Source organism: Oryx dammah, unplaced genomic scaffold, assembly GCF_014754425.2.
Source record: "Oryx dammah isolate SB20612 unplaced genomic scaffold, SCBI_Odam_1.1 HiC_scaffold_19, whole genome shotgun sequence".
NCBI lineage: Eukaryota > Metazoa > Chordata > Mammalia > Artiodactyla > Bovidae > Oryx > Oryx dammah.
In genome coordinates this window covers 60,813,268-60,837,434 of record NW_024070203.1, presented here as the reverse complement: position 1 = coordinate 60,837,434, position 24,167 = coordinate 60,813,268, and the positions used below count along the sequence as shown (strand labels likewise).

Here is a 24,167-nt window from a genome sequence, read left to right as displayed (position 1 = left end):
GAACACAGTTCTCCTGCACTGCAGGCAGATTCTTTATGATCAGAGCCACCAGGGAAGCCCAATAGTTGCTCAGCTGTGTGGGACTCTTTGTGACTCCACGGACTGTAGCCTGCCAGGCTCCTCTGACCTTGGAATTCTTCAGGATCAAAGCCATATCCAGTGAGAGGTTTTGTGTTTTTTTTAATAAATAAATCTCCCACTTTCATTTTTTTCCCTCTAATTATATAAGTACTTACTATTAAGGAAGATTTTACCTGTTAACAGGTGAAGCATTTGTTTTCTGTTGAAAATCTAAATTTATTTGTAGGCTTGCTTCAAATATCCTATCTGTCATCCTACTCTGTACTTAAATAGAATGCTGACTTTCACCCAGCTTAAGTATGATATGACTGGTATTTATGTACATGTTCAATAGGTGTTTATATTACATGACTAAAATCCATAGATAAGACTATAATAAAAACTTAACTTGCAGTAGGAGCTTTAACTTTGATTTATAAAATCAAGAGAGTATGTTTAATAAGTGAATGCATATTTACAAATTAAAAATTTAAAGAATCTTTACATGGGCTAAAATCTGATTTTTTCTAAAAGATTACTGAAATCAGGAACTAATCCCTACATAAAATATGAACATGAACATTATGTAATTTGTGAATTATACCTGGAAATGATGCATCTTAATGCAAGAGAGTATTTTTTAAGTGTAAAACAAGACACAAATCCTCTTGGAGTGTTTTTATTGTCACAAAGATATTTTGAAGGAAAAAGGAGAACACACTTGTTATTGAACATCAAATTACTGGTTTTAGATTGAAAATGTCACGTCCCCTGGATAGCCCATGTTCATTTACTTTGTTCAGAATTTCAGATTTATAAAGATCTCATATTTCAAACATACATATTTAATCTCTATCCTTCTTTTTGAATCTAAGCATTTAATGCTGAAAATATTCCTCTAAACACTGCTTTAGGTAATTTCACAAATTTTGATATATTTTAAAACTTGTATTTAATTATAATATTTAAATTCAATTCAGTATTTTAACACATAGTATATTTTAACACAGCTAAATGATAACTTTCTAAGATAAACATGCTATTTTATATTTTGATTAAGATGACACTATTAAAACTCACTGAACACTATACATTAGGTCTGTGCATTATATTGTACATAAAGGTTATATTTATAAAAAATGTAAATATATGGAGTTGATGGGAAAACTCAAGGGAATGAAGAGTTTTGTCCTGTAGAATAAAGAGTGGAAGAAATATAGGGTCTGTTTTAGAGTCCTAAAGAAGACCAATATTTAAGTGACAGGTAAAGGAATTACAGCCCATAAAAGAGACATCAGAGAATTATTATGCACAAATGTATAAGAACTAAGAGCATGTAGGGCCATGAAATTCATGGAGTAGAAGTATAGGAAATTTATGATTAAAAAAACCCCTCAAAATTAAAAACATTTCTGGAGAGATGAATATTAAAATAATTGTTAAAATTTTTTTCATTTATATTGCAGTTGTTAAATTAACATAACCTGGAAGAGCAGTAGTTTAATTAATATTTGGCCTTTGATTGGACAGCATTCAATTAAAATCATTAATGTCAGTACTCATTAAATGGAAGCTTATTGCTTGCTTAAATAGTGAAGGCTTAAAAAAAGTAAGGTGATGGTGGTAGGAGGAGATTCCTTCTACTAGCTACATGCTAATAACTAAGGTTTTCACAGTTTACTACCAATTAGTCTTGTTGGCAGCATGCATTTTTTAAGAGTGCTTCCAGTGGTCCGTTTTGGAGGACATTTTGTCTAAAACTGTATTCCCCGTAGCTGCATTCTATTCACTGGCTGGTGCTAAGAGCTGTGGTAAAATGCCAAACAAAATGCAAAAGGCAGAAGGAAACAGATTTTTGCTTACTAAATGGGGCATTACTATTTTTAAAGGCAGCTTTGGTCAGCAGATAAACTTTTTTTTATTTTTTAAGATTTTTTGGGGGGGGATATGGACCATTTTTATGGACTTTAAGACTTTATGGAGTTTGTTGCAATATTGTTTCTGTTTTGTTTTAGTTTTTCGGCTGCTGAAAGGTAGTAGGATCTTAGTTCCCTGACCAGGGAATGAATCTGCACCACTGGCATTGGAAAGTGAAGCCTTAACCACTGGACCACCAGGGAAGTCCCTAAACTTTCTAAATCAAAAAGAAAAAAAAAAAAAATCCTTCAGGAAGTCAACTGCATATAAAGATGGGAGATTTGTAAGTTTAAATTTTATTATAAGATTCTACCTAAAATTTGGTTAGAAATAACTGACGTAGCTCAGAGAGTCATAGAAGCTAGCCAGCCCGAGATCTTAAAACACAGAACACTTCTGCACCTTCCTCTGCTCTACTGTATGCTCTTCAAGCCCTCAGATGCCACTGGAAGCCCTGGAGAGAGTCACCTGGCATCTTGGTCCCAGTAAGAACCACTCTTCTGAACTTGTCCTACTTCCAGCCTAGATGACACTTGCAAATTCCAAAAGTAGACTGGAAAAGAAGCATTTTTACCCTTGCCATATATTTTATACTGAAATGGGAGCGTCTTCTTGCCTTTTTTTTTTTTTTAATTTATGTACTTTTGAGCTTTAAAAGTTTCTCCTTTCTACCTAAATTAATGTCACTGAATTCTGATACCCACTCATTCACATATCGGTTATGTGAAGTTCCCAGAAATCAATCATTTTCCTCTTTTATATCAAAAGAAACATAATGCATTAGTAATGATCTCACATGAATCTCCCCATAACATCTAAGGCTGGTCCACCATAAATCACAAGTGTGCTCAAAGCAACTGGATTAAACTCTGCAGGGGCAGGCACCGCAAGCCAGGGAATGGTACTTATCACGCCACAGACCAGGCTGTTTTATAAAGCTTTTCCTGAAACAGTCTAACAAGTTCTTACCGAGTGAAGCTTCTGGTAGAGACCACACGCATTGCATACATATCCGCCATTTGCATTCTTTCGCCAGAGAGAGGTCTTTGTGGTCAAGCAATTGGCACAAAAAACACCCGAGCCTCTGCGCCTCTGAAATGGGGGAAAAAAAATACAAGGTCAGAGGTGAGTCACATGATCAGTGGAGTTAGACCAAATCAACCCAGGAGTTTTGTCTTTAGACTAGCAACAATGACAGTATAAAACCACACTGCCCATAATGAGGTCAGGTTCAATTGTGTTTAATAGGCACCACTGATTTTCATTATAATTAACCGTACAGTGATGGATGAGGTGTGTGCAACACCAAAGGCTTTTCACAGAAACAGCTTTAACTTTTTGAACTTTGGGGTTTGTGCCTTTAATGATGGCTCCTAAATGCTGAACCCTAAAATATACCTTTTAAAAGTGTCAAAAGTCAAAAGACAGAGCATGGCAATATGTTTAATATATTTTGGAAGAAGAGGCGCCCAGGCTACCTGAGCTTCAAAATATAGTCAAACTTGGAATAAGTGCAGCATGTAAACCACTTACAATTAAACCTGATGCATGTCTTTCTGGATGTCATTAATGTAACATAAGTATTAAGACACTAATAAGACACTCAGTTCTAATTTTTCATTTGCACCTGTAAAATCTGAAAGAGAACACCCTCTATCTCCCAAATCTGAGAGGAACAGAAGAAACTTCTGCCAACTAGAAGTACAGTATTACTAATGAGAATCCTTATGAGGGGGCCTGCTTAAGCCAGATAACATAGTCCCATCAATGGCTATTTATTTATTTTATTTGACTCAGACTTGGAAATCACAAGCGTTTCTGAAATTTTAGTGGACTGAATTCTTTAATCACCAGATTGAAAAATAATCCAAGAATATTTAAAAGTAGATCATTAGCATTGCTTGTTCCATTCTTGCTATCAAGTAATGATTCCATTAAACCTCTCATTGAAACAAAAGTCAGGCTGTGTTCATAGGCGCAAATACTAACAGGCAGGAAATGGAACTCTGGCTGAAGAAGAAGGAGGAAAAAAAAAAAAGACAGCCTGAATTGCAACTCTGCTCTCTTTTCTCTAGGAAGCAAAGCCTTTAATGATAAAATACGCATGTTAGATAAGGAGTGGAAAAAGTCTTGCTGGAACCCAATTTTGTGATAAATTTAAAATTACAAACACTATACGTCAAAATTTCAGGGATTCATAAAATTTAGGCAATTTATTTAACTCGAGTCCATACTGTAGACGAGGGGTATCCCTGCCAAGAAAATACAATGGTTATAATTGTACTCTGATACATTTCAAATGGAAAGCTTTCTGCAGACATAATTTTGGCTTCAAGACTGGAACACTTTCTTGGCATTGAAAGGGCATTTGATTCATCGGGTGTTTCACAATGTATCACTAAAAAGACCTGGTGAGCAGCCAGTTCCCTATAGGGTAATTTTTCCATCCAGACGCAAGTGCTATCAGAGGCCCTCGTCAGCTAAACTAATTATGATCTTGCAATTGCTGATGCCTGCTCACTCTAACATTCGACATCCTCCATTAATCATCAATACAAGGAAAATGAATGAAACGTAAAGAAATGAGGACTGGTAAGCTGCATAGCCATAAAAATCTGAAATGAGAGCAATAATTTAACAAGATTGGGGGAATGTTTTTAGTGAGCACAAAGTCAAGCTAACAATTGCCCTTTTCAACCAAGAACACAATTTCATTAGTGTAGCAGGTTGTGCTACTTCAGGTGATGTAATAAAAGCTAGATTTTTCACAAAGATAATCTCTGGCTCCCCTTTTCTCCTTACTCCCCTGACCCCCCAAATCAGGACCAGGAGCGTATAATAAATTTCTCAGTCTCAAAACAAAACACTGGGTACTGGTCCTCAAAGTCCCAATAGGGACCTACTGCAAAAGGACAGACTGCTATTTCCCTCAAATCAGTGAACTATTAGAGTTTGTGTTTATCAAACACTCTGGGGTCCCCTTTATCCGAGGTAAGTTGGGGAGCCTAGTTAGGTTATAATGGTGAAACTTCCCTGGGGCCATGCTGTCTTTTCCCGGAGATCTAAATAACACGTTTGGCAAATAAACACCAATTTGATCCACATAAAGGCAATGTAAATGTCCATTTGGAAACTAACCCACATATATGGCTGCGGCTCAAACCTGAATGTATAACCATTCACTGCAGCCTGCTTTTCTTTCCTTACGTCCTGGCTGCTTGACGCGGCATGCCAAAGTGGGTGTAATCCTGGTTTCAGAGAACGCTTCAACCTTGCATAATTTTGCACTTAAGTCTCTTGCAAAGAAAATGCCCTTCATTAGTTTGAGGGAAAATCCTGAAATTACAGTGCTGGTTTTACATAGGCACATCTTGCTTTAAGCAGCATTTAGGCTCCAATAAAGGCTGGTATATTTTAGGTAAACCATATCTTATTTTAAATACATCAAGACTAATTTGCATTCACTTATTTGGAGTCAGTATGGCATGGGGGTTAATAGATTTAGGAGACAGATAACTTGCATTCAAAACATGCCTCTGTCTTGAGTTGCTGGGTACGACTTTGAGTGAATTACTTAACTTAGTAGTACTTAAATGTCCCCCTCTTTAAAGTGTGAGCTGCTGTGAGTATTAATGTGGACAAATGGACGTATAATTAAAACAATATCAGGGATGTAGTAAGCTCGCAAGTTATCGATCCATCATCGATCCATTAGGGATTAAGCTGTATTTCTTTTGTTAAGAGAAAAATATTTTGTTTCGTTATCACATTAATCTACTTATTTTACATTTTAGATATGCTTAAAGCATACGGTTGAGTATTAGAACATGCATTTCATTTGTGTCATTCTTATCAAATATGAGAATGGAAAGTTGAGTCAGAGTGAAATATCTAGGTGTTCACACCTAGAATTCAATAGGAGCGTACTTGCGTGGGGGCAGAGAGTAGGAGGTAGGTGAGAAATATTTCATACATTTAGTTACCTCCCATCTAACAAATGTATCACTTTGGTAAGCATTGTAGAACCCTATGTTTGATGCACTTGGAAATTTTGGAAGCAGCAGAGTAAGTGGGAGAAGTGGGCAGTGTCCTTCGCTGTGTGACTACGGAACGGTGGACCATGACGCATCTCTCTAAACCACATCACAGATGACAGCCTGACCCCAGCAAAAGCTGCACCATGCATAATGTCACCTAGCTGGACCGAGTATGGCATTTTTTCCCACGTCACCAACATCCTTAACCCAATCAAGGGCTGAGAAAAAGTCTGTTGCCAAAGGAAGCAAAATAGAAGTCTCCCTTGCCTCACTTTTTAAAAACAAGCTTGTTAAAGAGAAAGAAAGGCATTAAAGACCTTATTTCATTCACAGTTTATCAGGCACAACAGAGTTTTAAAACAGTTTGTCAGTCTCCTTTATACTGTGTTAAAGACAGAAATCATGTCCCCTAACAGTCATCAAATAGTCTAAGTAATAAGTACCTAGGACAGTGCTGTCTGTCTTGAGTGGCTAAATATTATTAAAGTTGAAAATCATCTCTCTTGCAATAATTTTTATCACTAGTCATTAGTCTTATTTTTGAAAGTAAAGTTTTTTAAAAAAATATTTCCTAGAAATATCTCTCATTTGGATTGACAAATTTATCTTCAGTTGGGCAGAGACGGCTAATGACATTGGAGACAAGAAAATCAAGAGAGTTAATTTTCCCAATTCTACATTCCAGGCTTTTTTTTTTTTTTTTCCTCTCTTTGAGAAACAGCTGAAGCCAGGTACCTGCTAAGTCCTGAAGATATAAGTCAGGGCCATCTCACACGCTAGTAAAGTAATGCTCAAAATTCTCCAAGCCAGGCTTCAGCAATATGTGAACTGTGAACTTCCAGATGTTCAAGCTGGTTTTAAAAACGGCAGAGGAACCAGAGATCAAATTGCCAACATCCGCTGGATCATCGAAAAAGCAAGAGAGTTCCAGAAAAACATCTATTTCTGCTTTATTGACTATGACAAAGCCTTTGACTGTGTGGATCACAATAAACTGTGGAAAATTCTGAAAGAGATGGGAATACCAGACCACCTGACCTGCCTTTTGAGAAATCTGTATGCAGGTCAGGAAGCGACAGTTAGAACTGGACATGGAACAACAGACTGGCTCCAAATAGGAAAAGGAGTACGTCAAGGCTGTTTATTGTCACCCTACTTATTGAACTTCTATGCAGAGTACATCATGAGAAACGATGGACTGGAGGAAACACAAGCTGGAATCAAGATTGCTGGGAGAAATATCAATAACCTCAGATATGCAGATGACACCACCCTTATGGCAGAAAGTGAAGAGGAACTAAAAAGCCTCTTGATGAAAGTGAAATTGGAGAGTGAAAAAGTTGGCTTAAAGCTCAACATTCAGAAAACGAAGATCATGGCATCCGGTCCCATCACTTCATGGGAAATAGATGGAGAAACAGTGGAAACAGTGTCAGACTTTATTTTTGGGGGCTCCAAAATCACTGCAGATGGTGATTGCAGCCATGAAATTAAAAGACTCTTACTCCTTGGAAGGAAATTTATGACCAACCTAGATAGCATATTCAAAAGCAGAGACATTACTTTGCCAACAAAGGTCCGTCTAGTCAAGGCTATGGTTTTTCCAGTAGCCATGTATGGGTGTGAGAGTTGGACTGGGAAGAAAGCTGAGTGCTGAAGAACTGATGCTTTTGAACTGTGGTGTTGAAGAAGACTCCTGAGAGTCCCTTGGACTGCAAGGAGATCCAACCAGCCCATTCTAAAGGAGATCAGCCCTGGGTGTTCTTTGGAAGGAATGATGCTAAAGCTGAAACTCCAGTACTTTGGCCACCTCATGTGAAGAGTTGACTCACTGGAAAAGACTCTGATGCTGGGAGGGATTGGGGGCAGGAGGAGAAGGGGACGACAGAGGATGAGATGGCTGGATGGCATCACTGACTCGATGGATGTGAGTTTGAGTGAAGTCCGGGAGTTAGTGATGGACAGGGAGGCCTGAAGTCCTGCAATTAATGGGGTCACAAAGAGTCGGACAGGACTGAGTGACTGAACTGAACTGAACGGAAGAATGAAGCTCCACCTCTCCGTTATACACATCATTAGAGTCATGCATTGCTGATGGTATATGTGTATATTTTAAATAATAAAATGGTTTCTCCTTTTCCTACAAGCTGCTTTTAAGAGTTAATAATAGGGGACTTCCTGGTGATCCAGTGGTTAGGACTCTGTACTTTCACTGCTGAGGGTGTGGGTTCAATCCCTGGCCACGGAACCAAGATACTAGAAACTAAGTGACACCCCCCTAAAAAGGTGTTAATAATGATTTGAACCTCCATGACTTTGTGCAGGAGACATACGCACTGTCCTTTGAGAGATATGGATATAAACCCTTCTGGGAGAGGAAATGATAGGAATAAGCAGTTAGTGGATAACATGAAGGTGTACGTGAAAGGCCCTCCTTTCAGCTGAAGGAAAGCTGTCCTCTTACATATCCAAAGCTATGCATGGTCATAGCATGCTCTGCCCCCGGCCTTCTCTAAGTGCACCTTCTATTTATATGTGGTTTCAATGGAGGGCAAGACTGAAGGGGTGTCAGCAGAAAACCCAAATCTACATGAAAGTCACCTCAGTGGAAAATGTCTAAAGAGGAAATTCTGCGATCAACAAGGCACTGACTGCATTTAACTTCAAGTTTAAATAATTTGCCCACTAACTTTTTAGGCCGAATCTGTATGGCTTGTATGTTATTTCTGCTGGCTGGTAATTTCCTGTGTGAAAAAGGAAGAGTGGTGATAGGAATAGTTCATTGCAAGGCATTCTGAGGCCAGCCCCCATGATTGGCATCTCCAAGGCTTTTCAATTACTGAGTCTTCTTTGGATCACTTCTTTCCTTCCCACATTTCCAATGTATTGTAACCACCATACCGATTTTCACAACAGCAAGTTAGGTGATGAATTTGGACAATCATCCATGCGAGGATTTGAAACAGAAAATGACACACCATCTTTTAATAAAAGTACATTTTAAATCCAATATATATATATTTTTCTTTTCCCTGCTGGAGATTGCACCAAGCAGTGTAATGACCAAATAACTAACAGAAGAAACCCCTAGTCTTTAGGCTCACAGCTAACTACCGTAAGTATCATGATCACTAAATTTTTTCAAAGTTTCTGATTCAAGTTTTGTTTTTAGGGGGCTTAAATTCTCAGTCAATTACAGATCCCTCTGTGTTAAGCACAGACAGATAATTTGGTAAACCCAGATGAGTCCTCAGAAAAGAACAAGAATTGGAAAAAAAGTTTTAAATTGGTTCAGCTATTTTTATAGCTTATTTTACTATTTGAAGATTAGCCAAAAGCAAACATTTTAAGGTTTTCAAATTTCATTATTAACAGAACTTACTTCATTTGATCAATAAAAAGTAAATTTGATTGAATTATTCATTCAAGTGGTTTAACATTTAGAGTCATGGATATTCATCTCCAAGATATTAAAAGTCCCCATTGGAAAAGTTTATCTGTGCAGAAATGATCCTTTATAATAGTTTTCTATGAATAAAAACCATACTGAAACCATGTAATTATATAACAAGCCTTGATAGGCAGAGTATTTACTCACATTTTTTATGGTTTTATATCTTGGCCATTTTAAATCAAATCAACTTGAAATTTGATATATGTGCTGTTAGTCTGGATGCACCTCAAATATTTTTAACTCTTTAAACAATTCTATGTTTATTTGATTATATCAAGAATCTTTTAAGAACTTCATTTTAGGGAAAGGTATAGATGGCTATGATAGAATCTTTTGGTACAACTTTGTAGTAATAAAACTTTAGTGGTAAATATAATTCAATTCAGTTTGGGGACTAATTATTAAATGTCCACCATGTGCCTGGCACTGTGCTAGATGCTGGAGTTACAGTGAAGTATATGGCAGACATGGTCTGTAATCTCTCTGTTCACAGTAGAATCTGCTAAAAACATACCATATATATAGTCAACATGAAAAACTGAGACTGTTGATGAATAGTGACAGTTTAATTCATGTAAATTATATGAAAACACTTCTCAAGAAACCAAAGCATCTCCCACAAATACATTTCACTTAAAGGCTGAAAGTTATCTAATAATCAGAGGGTTTACTCTCTGTGCTCCTTTATAAAAATGGATAATAGTCTAGTCGTTTCAGAAACAAGAACTTTGCTTATTGTCCCATCAGTAATAATGTCCTATCAACCACCAAAAGAGTTGATACAAACTAAATAATGCATTCATGACTGTCACTATAAAACTGAAATTCAGTAACTATTGAATAAATGATAAATAATATTTTAGCCATTATCACTCTTATTCACCACCAAGAGACAGAGAAAGTCACTCTCTCTCACTTACGCCCATTAAGGAGTTTACTGACTATTGACTACCCACCAGCAGAGGCTAAAGAATATAAAGACCACCACACCTAAAACAACTTAAAACAGACAGTGGCTTGCAATGAACACCTAAATAAATTCACAGCCAGAATTTTATCAGAAGCACAGGCTGGCCAGTATTTTAGCAAGAGCAGGGAGAGAGCTTTGCCAACAGAAAGCAATAGATATCAATACCTTGGCTGACTTTTGCTCCAAATAAAATTGTAAAGAATCAGTTGAAACAGGCTGTATAGCAAGTCTATGCCTGCTTTAAAACAGCCCTCTATGCCCTCAGATTTCTTGCCAGAAAACTGAAGAGACTCTACAAGGTTCAGCCAAGCATCCATCTTATGATCACCTATCTCAGAGTTTGGAAACAAAACCTGTTTACCCTGCTTATTAAATTTACTTCCTCAACACATCAGAAATGCTAATAGAGACCAGTGTAAACTAAACTGACATCTTTGGCTAGAAGCAATGGAACAACTTCTGTTCCAGGACATGAGGCAATTCATATTCTAGCAATCATACATTGTACCCAGGTATGAATGTGCCCAAGACTTTTCCACTCACACGTCACCACGCTGGAGTTGCCCAGTATATCAGGACATGTTAAAACAGATTAGCTCCATTTCTTCTGAGATGCAATTGGTGACTCGTGGCACAGGATTGCAGAAAATGAGAGTTCCCCAGGGAAATCCCACATTTTAAATTATTTGTATGGATTCTTCAAATCTTCGGATTTTATAAATTTATCGTACAGATAATATAATCTACTACATAGGTCTGAAGGACCCCCATCTCCATACTTAGACTTACTCCATATTTGGAAAATGAGCAAAGCAAACATGTGATGTCATACACAAATTACTTAACAGACTGGGACTGGAAAAACTCAGATCTTTGGAGTTCTAACCCCTGCTGTCTCTGTAACAATGTCCTGCCATTACAGCAATATGTATTTGGACAGCTGAAAATATAGCTGAAGATTTATATCTACACTGTCTTTTCATTCCATGCGAAAGTCACTATTGTCAAAAGACCTGCTCAAGCCTCTTATTGCTTCTATTTCTGTCACCACAGATCCATTTCCACCTTTCCTTCAGTTACAACAATGGTCAAGAGTGTTTCAACAGGGACTTTCTTCTACGCCAGTGCCAAAATCTGACACTGAAAAACGGGGGAAAAAAGGGGGGCTTTTTGGAGGCACAGTTAAACAATTCTAGCACTTCTTAAGTAAATTTCAGCATGAGAATATGAGAATCAATTATGTTTTACTAAAGTTATTGAAATTTTTATTTAAACAATATATTTGGCAAATATTTATTGTGGGAATTCTTCACAGTATACAAAATAAGCACCTTGGTGATAGGGACTTTTCTAGAAAAAGCCTAAAGTTCAAAAGGTTCAGCTTCGAAGCTCTTAATTTAAGAAACAAACAGAGGTATTTTATGTATTACCTAAGTAGGACTGGTTTTATGATAGATGATGATGATGACATGGTCATTTTGAAAGAAAAGGAAAATAACAGATAATAATCAGTAATTCTTTTCATACTTGCTAACAGATAATAACTAGTCAATGAAGTGTTACCATCCTCAAGGAATTTACATCTATATCAATGGTTTCTAACATTCTTGGGAGTCATAAACTCTTTTGATAAAATTTATGACACTCTCCCCAGATAATAAAAAAGATATGTAAAATATTTTGCAAATAACTTCAGGCTGTTCAAAAGAATGTCCTTCATAAAATGCATCCAAAGATTTCACATGGATCTGAGTACCCATGGATTATGAGGTTAAGAACTCCTGACATAATATAATTATCTCAGTTTGGATTGAAAATGAATTACTAGGGATTATAATCCTCTCATTTTACTGACGAGGTAAAAGATTGTGAATGATTCTTTGACTTAACTAGTGTAAAAAATACATCCTAGTCTCTTAAGTCCAGGCAAAAACACATGACTTTTTCTAAAAATCATTTTTGGGACTTCCTTGGTGGTCTGGTGGTTAGGAATCCACCTGCCCATGCAGAAGGACACTGGTTCAACCTCTGGTCTAGGAAGATTTCACATGCTGCAGGGCAACTAAGCCCCTCAACCACAAGTACTGAGCCCGCACTCTGCAGCAAGAGAAGCCACCACAATGAGAAAGAAGGCTGTGCACCGCCACGAGAGAAAAGCCACACAGCAACAAAGACTGAACACAGCCATGAATAAACACCATTTTTGAATCAGCTGTCTGGTAGACTCGCGTGACTACTTCTTGTCTCTTTTTGAATAATCACCATCACACATCTAATATTTACCAAGTATTTATTTTGTGTAGAATGATACACTACAGACTTAGTTTCTTTACTTGACATCCTCTAAACAAACCTAAGACACAGGAACTATTATTACCATTATTATTATCATTATTGTTATTTTATCTACTTTACAGGTGAGAAAACTAAGCCTTAGAAGCATTTTTCATATAATAAATAGTAAGATCTCTCACTTCAGAACCACAGTTCTTAACCATGTTTCAGGTCCTATTACTAAAGAAGTGATTGGGGAATTTCTACCAAAAATATTTCACCATAGCTTAGCTTTGAGGAATCCTTCTCTCTTCAAACCACCCTATAACAGCTGATTAAATTATGCAAGTTTTGAGGTATCAGAAAGAAATGACTCATCCTTGATCAGATATGGCAACGATCTGTGTTGAGGTTGAAAGATACAGTCGAAGCCAGAGGAATGCAGCATTTGGGAGATGGAGGGGTAGTGTGGGGAAGGCAGATGGGTGCAGGGCATGAGTTTTGATACTGTTGTCTCAAAAACTAAAAACTAAAAAATATATGTGAACAAAGCCTCTGTTGAAAAGCAAAAATTAGTGCACTGACTTCGTGCCTAGAAATGCCATCATGGGAAGGCAGTTGTGAACCAGGAACTCATTTGTATTCGTCATGGCTAGAGACAGGGCAGGAAACACGCCACTGGGGTTTTGAGGAGTGCTGTAAACACACATGTTCAGGTACCAATGTACTAGACTTATTTTATATATTGGTATGTTCCTTGGCAGAGAGCTGTTACAATGTGTGGAATCCTCATCATTCAAGATCAAATACTGCCAATTCTGAAAAATGAGGTCATTTTACCAAATTCCTCAGATTTGAATAATATGAAAGTATTTTTAATTATTTTCCCTTAAACATTTCCCCCATTATTAGATATAGTCTATGTCCTTGATCAGGACATGTTTTTCAGTGGCCTGTGCAGTTGACTCTGATACTTTTCATGTGAGATACTGTTTCCATTTCATTATATATATAAGAGCAAAGCCTAAAATATTCTTAACTCTATAAAGATGTTTTACTGGGTATTGAGTTGAGATCAGACATTAAATAGCATACAGTTTGCTCAGCAGAAAGATGGTATTTGCCACTTATTTTCACTTAACAATAGCAACAAAACGCATAGAAATACAGTTAAATATCCTGAAGTTTGAAACAGTTAAGAACTATGTTAAAAATCTGCAAATGGATCAATAAGAGACACTGATACCAAATATGCAATTTGAACTAAATAACTAAAAACTTTACTAGACCATATTGTAATACTTCTTACACCATTTCATTCTCTGTGATTTTTATACACGGAGGTCGGGGGTGGGGGTGGACTTAAGGGAAATAAACCTAAACTTCATTTAACTTCTGAATCTATAAATAATTCTTTAAAATACTATCTCATTTTTTATTCAACTTTGTATTTCTTCATGACCCCAAACTAGGTATTTAAATACACTTTTCCAAGATTTAAAATAAGTGTCTAGTACATTTTGCCATTGTTCAAATGAAAGATTTATCTTTAAATGAGGATGCTGTGACTGTTACAGGTAAAACCCAACTCTGGCGGATAATTTCATTATAGAGGCTCTGGGCAGACAGGGATGTCTAAGCTGATTTTTAAAGTTTTAATGACATTATTTTAAAAAGACAACTTGGAATTATGCATTTCCTTAACAGTAATGATGTAATTTTGTAATAAGTGAAATCTTTCATGGGAAAACTGCTTCTTCCATAACTCACACGGTCAATTATACAGGAAAGTACTGTAATCGGGCTGTCCTGTCGTCCCCCACTCCCCACCCCCATGGTCAAAAAGCTCACGTACACGACTTCCTTTTCCATTACCAACTTGTCTGCAGTACCATCTGTAAAAATGAACACATACCTTGGGCTGTTCGTTTCTGCTTTTGCACGTCCATTAGTGGGACTGGCTGCAGCTGCTCAAGAAGAAAGCAAGGATTGTCTTTGCTTTTATATAGATGTATATATTCCCTCTCCAGTCCTGCCATATCAGCGTGAGGCAATACATCGTCTTGGGTAGGGAACTGTACTTAATAACCTGTGCTCCGACCCACTTCTCTGTGCAATCTGGAGTCTGTTAATCACACTGTATCACGTACCAAAGCAAGAACTACCTCATCACACCACGAACTCTCTCTCGAGACAACCCCTCAGTCATTCCTTCCAAAGGGAACAGTTAAAATCATTTCAGACTTTGACATTTCGTACAGCAAGCAGAATATCAGGAAACCAGTACTAAGGGCTGGCTGGACATCCTGAGACACAAATCTCCTAATGAGTGAGATTTTATTTCATGAGAGGGGCTCTGATATTGCAATAAAGCAACAAACTTTTGTGGGTTTTTTTTTTTTGCTTTATATATGTTTAAAATTTATTTTTTTGTTGAAGAATAATTGCTTTACAGAATTTTGCTGTTTTCTGTCAAACCTCAACATGAATCAGCCACAGGTATACGTATATCCCCACCCTTCTGAAACTCACTCCCCATCCCACCCCTCTAGGTTGATACAGAGCCCCTGTTTGACTTTCTTATATCCTCCCTCTGGTTTATATATGTATTTTTCTGTTGGCATTTTTTTCCCCTGGATTAAGGTCATTAAACTGTCCACAACCTCTGCAGAAGACACAAATAAATTAAAGCAAGGAAGGACCTTAAATTAATTTTTTAAAGTCATCTACCTACAAGAAATAACATTTCTCCTTGTTGTGGAATAATAGGAATAATAATAATAATAAAAAACACCATCAATTATTAAGCTCTTAAAATATTTGAAAAAAAAAGATTCATAGAGAAGCTGAAATTTAAAAAACATAAAAGAAAAAAAGACAGATCCCCCAAATGGTTTAATTGTTTTCCACATTTATAAGTTTACCTCAAATAAATCAAAACTACTTTTCTTCATAAGAAGTAATCCGTTGTCAGTGTGTAAGCTTAACTTTTGGAACTCAGAATGCCAATTCCACCTTAGACTTTCACATACTAAATTGTTTTAAATCGTTAAACAGCCCTGCTTTCCCAGAGTTTAGGTACAGGAGAAAGAATGCTGGATTCTAGTTATTTACAAACGCATGTCACTCCTAAGGGACTGGGGACTTCTGAAGAGCTTTCCCCCCCCTCCTTTAATCTTCTGTATTATCAGTACATTGCACATAGTTGGTGTTTAATTATTGACCTCTATCAGAGAGGATACTGCTAATTTTAATAAACAGTCTGTTAAAATGTACACATATGTGTAAATATACATACATGCTATGATCAAAATGTTATCACTTTAAATGCAGCTGTATTCATGAAATATGAATGGTGGTCATTATCACAGAAAATAGGACTCAAATTGAAAACAGTTTCAGCTTCTGAGACATAAAAGAAAATTAATAAATTCTGTACCATATTTAAACGATGTATTATGTGACAGCAGAGAAGAGGAATGAGTTTTGTTTACATGAGCTTCTGATCATTTTTCAGAACTAGTAGAAGTGGCATATGTTGGTGTCTATTTGTGTATACATGTAAATATACACACCAAAACAGATATATGCATACACGTACATATGTGTATACATACACACATACACAACTGAATCCATTAAAACATTTTCAGCACTAACACATGGTGAAATGTCACTAGTTGCTTTTATTTTCATTAATACAATATAATATTTTATAAGTGAAACTAAAGTATCAATGATGTTATTAGACTAAAGGAAAAAAAATTCCATGAGTTTTCTGGAGAGTTGAGAATAAATATAATTCACTACTTGTACATAAAGTTGCAGGAAAAAAAGCAGTAAGAGTACCTAAGAGAGTGTTTTCAATGTCAGTCTAATAAATATTGATTTTATTAGGTGGGAAATAAGACATCAATACTTTGTGATTTACTTTTATAACTATGTTAGAGCTCTCTCAATGCACATATGCACTCAATTAATATAAATATAATTGTATGAGAGAATACATGTATCAGACACTCAGTGAGCATTAAATTCCTTTCTCTCTTAATTTCAGAAGACAATAAGTATAAACAGATATTAGATTTCAGAAGATCCTGAATAACTGAATAAGCTTTGGACATGTAAAGTTCAACCTTTGTAACTACATATTTATGTAAATATGAGGAAAACATATACAAAGGACCTCATATTTATTTTATTTCTAAGTATGAATAGTGATCCTAAAACTCTCAAATAAAGATGGACTGTCCTAAAAAAAGTATATAACATTAATTATCCATTTAAAAAATAGAAATCGATCTCTTGCCTTCTGTCTTTTGACCTCTCTCTCTCCTGTCTTTTTCAACTGTGTTCCAAAAGACCTTAAAGGATTCATTACACAAAGCAGTGTGTGATGACTTAGTCACTTACATAAGTTTCACAAGTATGTCAAAGATACATATTTCTCATCCTAAAGCTAAACAGAAATGTGAAGAAGGAATAAGTGGCCTTGGGAATTTTCTAGAACATAAAGAAATGCACTGTCAGCTAAGGTCAAGTTCCCTTATATATATAACTCATTCTAGCTGCATGTAATTTTCTTCCTCTCATGTGGTGTGATCACTTAGATTGTATATATTATCACAAAATATGACAATGGATATTTATTTCTAGATTACATAAAGTGGTTTTCTTAAATTCATACAGATCACAACAGAAAACTTTGTACAAGAAATAATTTTGGATAAATTCATGTTCATAAACAATCATTTGGAATTTGACATTCTCTATTTCATATGTGATTAGTTGCTTCAGTCATGTCCAACTCTTTGCGACCCCATGGACTATTTTATGTATCTATATCTAAAACACATATATAATATATTCACATATGTAAGTATAAATATACATGCAAATAAAATGCTTTTAAAGAATAATTCATATGCACACAAACATATATTTAAAATATGTATATGTGTGATTACATGAACACATTTCTTTAAAGTAAAGTGGTTTCAGGGTCATCCAGTTTAATAACTTAAAAACTTTAGGGACTGGTGGTCTTATATTTTAAAATGTCTGCCTTTAAAATTCACAAACTTATACTTCTTTCCCAGGTTAAAAAGTTTATAACAGACAACAAGATAAAATATTTTAGATGAAAAAGTGTAATGGCAGAAATAATGAATCAATGAATGTAAGAAACCAGCAGGTAGATTTCATGAAGAATTAATCATTTATGTATCACTGAAGGAATTCATGGGATTCCCAGGTGGCGCGAGTGGTAAAGAACCCGTCTGTCAATGCAGCAGCTTTAAGAGATGTGGGTTCAATCCTTGAGTTGGGAAGATCGCCTGGAGGAGGGCACGGCAACCCACTCCAATATTCTTGCCTGGAGAATCCAATGGACAGAGGAGCCTGGTGGGCTACAGTCTATAGCGTTGCAAAGAGTCAAACATGACTAAGGTGCCTTAGCATGCATGCAAAGGAATTTGTAGATATTATATGCTTCCAAAAGTTATGTACTTGCCAAAGGAAAAGTTAGGTGGCTAGATCTGACTTTGGTCATCCCTCTTTTTCTACCTATTTTCTAAGATTTTATTATTTTATTAATTTCATTATATATATTATACACACATGTACACATATACTTAGAATTATACATATATGTACACTTTGTTGCCCATGTGTATATTTCTTTGGCAAAATAAGAATGGAAATAATCAGATTCTTTTAAATTCATCCCAAATGAAGGCAATAATTTAAAAATAAACACAATGGACTAACTAGTACCAGACTAAAATTCAAAGCAATGCACATTTACCAAAAAGAAAAAAATAAAGGTAAAGAAAAGTGTGCCTTAAACATAAAAGTCCTAACTTTTAAGGAAGAAAATCACCATTAGCAGAGGTTTAGCTAATTAGCCAAATCTAATGCAGGGCTTTAATGTTTTTAAGTTTACAAATTTCAGAAAATGACCGAATTATTCCACTTATATCATTAACTTGACCCCTTCCAGGATTTGACCTTCCTAATAGATTTGTTTTATAAGATATGACATTTCAAACAGCTGTGCTATTCTTTCTCGAACTTGACTTTTGTTTTTTTTAAGAAAGCATGAAAATAGACTGATTTACCAAGGCAAAAGTATTGATGGTAGGGGAAAAGAGGGATCAAAAATGGAAAAATAATATGATTTCCTATCTGAGGGAGTTATTTTGAAATTTAGAGAAGAATATGAAAGTAACATTTGTGGCGTATTAAGGAAGTGATGCAGAAAGCATGTGAAAATATCACAGTGACTGAGTTCATTAATATAAGGAGGCATGGTTTTTAAAATGGAGAAACAATTCCTTTGAACGTTCTGATTTTCAAAGCTCCCACCAATGAGTGTATGCCATTATACACTCATTGTAAATGAGAATATGTTTAAAGTTGTTAGGTTAGTTCTCTGCAGTTTTTTATTTTTTAAAACTAAATATAAATCAGGATTAAGTTAGACAACCCAAGGGAAATTTTTTTCCTAAACTTTTTACCAGACAAATAATTTGTAAGCACATTGGGAATTTTAATCTATGCTAAAAATACCTCTAGACAGATAGATTTCATATAGGAACTACATAGTTTGACTTAACTGATACTGGTCTGACTCAGAATTCTCTTAATAATAAAAAGCAACACTGGATTTGTGGAAGAAATATAAAGGGACAAAACACATGTTTAATGATCATGGTTTCTACCCCTACTCAATTCTGTATCAAGTTTCATCTTGTAGAGCTACAGTTATGTTGCAGAATTATTTTCTACCTTGGCTCCACATGGCATCGTGACTTAAAATTCAAGAAAGCACCTCAGACAAGTAACAAATTGTTGCACAGGACTAGAAGCACATATGAAAGCTATTTTTAATTTCAATTACACCTTTAATACATTAATTATCTGCTTATCTGAGTGCTGCTTCTGAGAGGTTTACCACTGCCTAGTTCATTCTTTTTACAAGAGGCAGAGGCATTTGAGAAAAAAAAAAATCAGACAACTCTATTTCCAGTGTCTCAGGGATAATTGTTACCTTTTTCCTTTTCAACTTTCAAAGAAAGCAGTGTCTATTTTGCTTAGGGCAGCTGTTTAGGCTCCTGCTGTCACAATCTTTTCAACTTGAGTAGATTTAGGATTATTTAAAAATGATTATTATATCACACCAAGCTTTCTATTGCTGTTAATAACTGAGCATGCATAATTAACATCCACATACAGCACAATAAATAACTCAGAATACATATATTCATACTCACTTTTGTGTGTATGTATGCACATATACATATATTCTATGTGGGTGATTCTAAAAGGTTTGTTCTGAGTTAGGAAAAAAAAATTTAGACAAATCTGTAAGGGGAATGTAATATTGAAATGGCATCCCACTCCAGCATTCTTGCCTGGAGAATCCCATGGATGGAGGAGCCTGATGGGCTACAGTTCATGGGGTCACAAAGAGATGGACACGACTGAGCGACTTAACTAACTAACTAGGATGTAATAGGCAAGTCCTGGGTGGTGCAGTGGTCAAGAGTCCACTTGCCAGTGCAAGAGATGCAGGAGACAAGGGTTCAATCCCTTGACTGGGAAGATGCCCTAGAGGAAGACATGGGGACCCACTCCAGTATCCTTGCCTGGAAAATCCCACAGATAGAGGAGCCTAGTGGGGCTACAGTCCATGGGGTCGCAGTGACTGAGCTGCACACATGCAAGACATAAGAAAATTATTTAAAGTTTTATCTTCTTTCTGTAGTTCCGAAATTCATATTTCAAAACAAATTCTGAAAACAATATTCACTTCTAACAGAGGGGCTCTGGGAAGCTGATCCATTCTTTTACTATTTACTATGCAATATTCTATTGAAATGTGATTCCTGAATATTAGCAGAGAGGTTTTGCTTTAATAGTCTAACAAAGCAATTTACACCAGATTATCGTAACAGACATTATATTTCATAAAAATTGTCTTTATCACAAAAGTATTATTCAAGTACATTTTTCAGCTTAAAGTTTTAGTTTAAATGACTGCACATACTTTATTATTAGATAAATATATAATTTTTAACTTGGTGATACTGGTATAATTTTCCATTGGAACTCTACATAAAATTTATTTTGGTTCAAGCCATAAACATTGGTTTCCTTTACCTTCCTTCTAAGTTGATTTAGATTTTCCTTAACAACCAACACACAGCCTTCTCCACCCTTTTATTTCTTTGAATGTTTATTACCTGTTGAAATCTTCTTGGCGTGGAGAAGTCACAGACAGGAAAGGAAAAAACTCACAACCTAAACGCCTGATATTTAATCAATAAAAGGATTTTCTCTTTTAGGAATTCACTTCTCTATAAACTCGGCCTCCTTTCCCCTTTTAGGAAAAGAAAGGAAATCTCTCTGCTTCGCATGAAATCAACTCTCAAGTCACAACAACACAGTGAGGAGCAAGAGAAACATGTTCTTATTGCCTAGTTCATTATAGATTATTCATCTCTTATTTGTGAATACTATTGCTAGTCATTTTTTATTATACAAAGATGATAAGGCCTCTGAATCTAAACTCATAATTCTACTTTCTAAGTTGCTCAGAGGTATATATGAGCTTCTTAGCTGGCTCAGTGGTAAAGACTCTCCTTGCCAATGGAAAAGCTGCAGATGTGGGTTCAGTCCCTGAGCTGGGAAGATGCCCTGGAGGAGGAAATGGCAACCCACTCCAATATTCTTGCTGGGAAATCCCACAGACAGAGGAGCTTGGCAGGCTACGTTCCATGGGGTTGCAAAGAGTCAGACACGACTGAGCGACTGAATGCACACACACAAAGGTCATAAACATTCATTCAACCATTTCTCTCTGCAGTAGAAAAATCTACTTTTCTGGACTCAATTTCATTTCTGGAATAAGGCAAAATTTGCTCAGAGGAAAGTTGATGAATAAGATGGCAGAATCACCCAGGTAATATCCAGGGGTGTTACTAAAACTTATAATGGATTCATATGGCCTGGACACTAATCAGAATCAGAACCCCACTGTCTGTAGTATGCAGGAGCAAAATTTAGGGGACCCTCTATGAGGCCATGGAGAAGGCAATGGCACCCCGCTCCAGTACTCTTGCCTGGAAAATCCATGGAGAGAGGAGCCTGGTAGGCTGCAGTCCATGGGCTTGCTAAGAGTCAGGCACGACTGAGCGACTTCACTTTCACTTTTCACTTTCACGCATTGGAGAAGGAAATGGCAACCCACTCCACTGTTCTTGCCTGCAGAATCCCAGGGACGGGGGAGCCTGGTGGGCTGTCGTCTATGGGGTCGCACAGAGTCAGACACAACTGAAGTGACTTAGCAGCAGCAGCAGCAGCTTTGAGGCCAGGAGCCGCCTCTTCATTACTATTGATAGATGGTGGTAGTTCCCAGGGAGTGCTCAGGGAGAAGCTGGGATTCCCGTGGTATCACAGCCCCTCAGTTCTGGGGACGCTGGGCTGACACTAGTCCATCAGGATTAACATATTCTGACTCGGTTGAACATCGTTCCCAGAAGTGTCACTTTAGTAAAAATTAGATGCAACTAACAACATATTGGTATGATCTCATGGCTCAAAAACTGGTGGTGATCATTATTCTAAAGACTCACAACAATGTTTTCTCCAAAGTCAGCAAAACCTGAATAAATTGGCAGCTTCTTCAGATGGTGGTTTTGAAAGCCTACACTCACTTGGTATAAGTTCTAGTATGTTTATTTATAAACGTCTTATTACTTTAAATTATCACCTCATGTAAGAAAAGTTCAGTGCCTTTGAAATGTTTATAATTTTGAGGGGAGGTAAGGTAAATATACATGAAGCAATTAAGGGGATGGTGCAAGAAAGGAGACACGTCTCAATCTCAAGATTTTTATGATTCCTTTGCTTCTAAGTGCTGCAACCAATGTGAACTGTGAAAAACACTCAACACACAGACTCTGTCTCTCTCTCTCTGATCTTAGGAGTTCACGCAAGTAGGTGGTGGATGTGAGTAAGCTTTTAATCATTACTCATCACTGTATCTTTTAGTTTTTTTTTTTTTTTTCAGTTGCTTGTGGCAGAAACTACAACCCAAACCAGATCAATATGAAGATAAATCTGACTCACGCAACTGAAAAAACTGGGAAAAACCCTGACTTTAGGCATAGTTTAACCAGGATTCAAATACTAACACGAGAGCACAATTTGTCTCCCTCTTTGGAATATGTTTCCTCCTTGTTGACTATGGTCTTACTCATATAGACCTTGTCCTTGGTGACATCACTGTTGCACATTGAAAATTATATGCTCAACTGAACATGTGAAGGGAAACAAGGATTATACTTTCTTGTTGGCTCAACTCAGTGTCCCCAAATAGGGGGCCTTGTTGGCCAAACTCAGGTAATGTCCCTGTCCCACTATGGCCAGGTGGAATGTATGATGGAATGCCTTGTTGTTTAGTCACTTCAGTTGTGTCTGACACTTTTGCATCCCCATGGACTGTAAACCACCATGCTCCTCTGTCCATGGAATTCTCCAATCAAGAATACTGGAGTGGGTTGCCAAATCCTTCTCCAGGGGAACTTCCTGACCCAGAGATCGAACAGGGGTCTCCTGTATTGGCAGGGGGATTCTTTACTATTGAGCCACTAGGTAAGTCCACAAATGCCTGGATTACTTTATTAGGTCTAGGGCAGTTTCTTTAATCTGAGTTACAAATCACTTGTCTTATCAAAATAAATTTTTATTTAGTAGATCTGAAACAGAACCTGAGATTTGGCATTTTCAATCAACTTCCTGAGTAACATAGATCTAAGCACATACATAAATAAGCCCTCCATCTAGGGCAAAATCAGCTTCATCTGAACTAGATGAAATAAAAATGAGGGAAGTGTGGATTCTCAGAAGAAAATCAAATACTGCTCCCAGAAGTGAGGCTTAAAAATAAGTTAAAATTAAAAAAGTAAAATAAGTTTCTTCTATAACACACACACACACACACACACACACACACACACACTCGTCTAAATGTTATCAGTAGAAAAATCTTTTAGTAAGCAGAGAATTTCTACTTAAGCAGAGACGATCCTGATCTCATTTTAGGAGTCCATAGGAAATGGCAACCCACTCCAGTGTTCTTGCCTGGAGAATCCCAGGGACGGGAGAGCCTGGTGGGCTGCTGTCTATGGGGTCGCAGAGTCGGACACGACTGAAGCAACTTAGCAGCAGCAGCAGCAGGAGCCATTTATTATTTTCTTTGGTGTGATTAATCCTTGAAGAGGTTCACCATTATCTACACTTCTCATGTAACTTTTTTGATAAAATCGATCCTTGCCATTTTCTATTTTTTCTACAAAAGCCACACTATGAGAAAACAGTATAATGATCACTACACCACCAAAGAGTCTGTTTAGAAGAACTTGGGAAAACGTTGTTGGCATGAAAAGCA

The 24,167-nt window shown here is 36.6% G+C and overlaps 1 protein-coding gene across 2 annotated transcripts in view; it reads right to left on the bottom strand.

Annotated features, from left to right (window-relative positions):
* LOC120878896 (zinc finger transcription factor Trps1) overlaps window positions 1-24,167 on the bottom strand; it is a 275,377-nt gene that overhangs the window by 7,803 nt on the left and 243,407 nt on the right. For both annotated transcript variants that reach the window (XM_040261806.1, XM_040261807.1), the window contains one exon: window positions 2,947-3,069. In XM_040261806.1, the coding sequence (XP_040117740.1) occupies window positions 2,947-3,069 (123 nt within the window). The remainder of the gene's footprint in view (window positions 1-2,946; window positions 3,070-24,167) is intronic.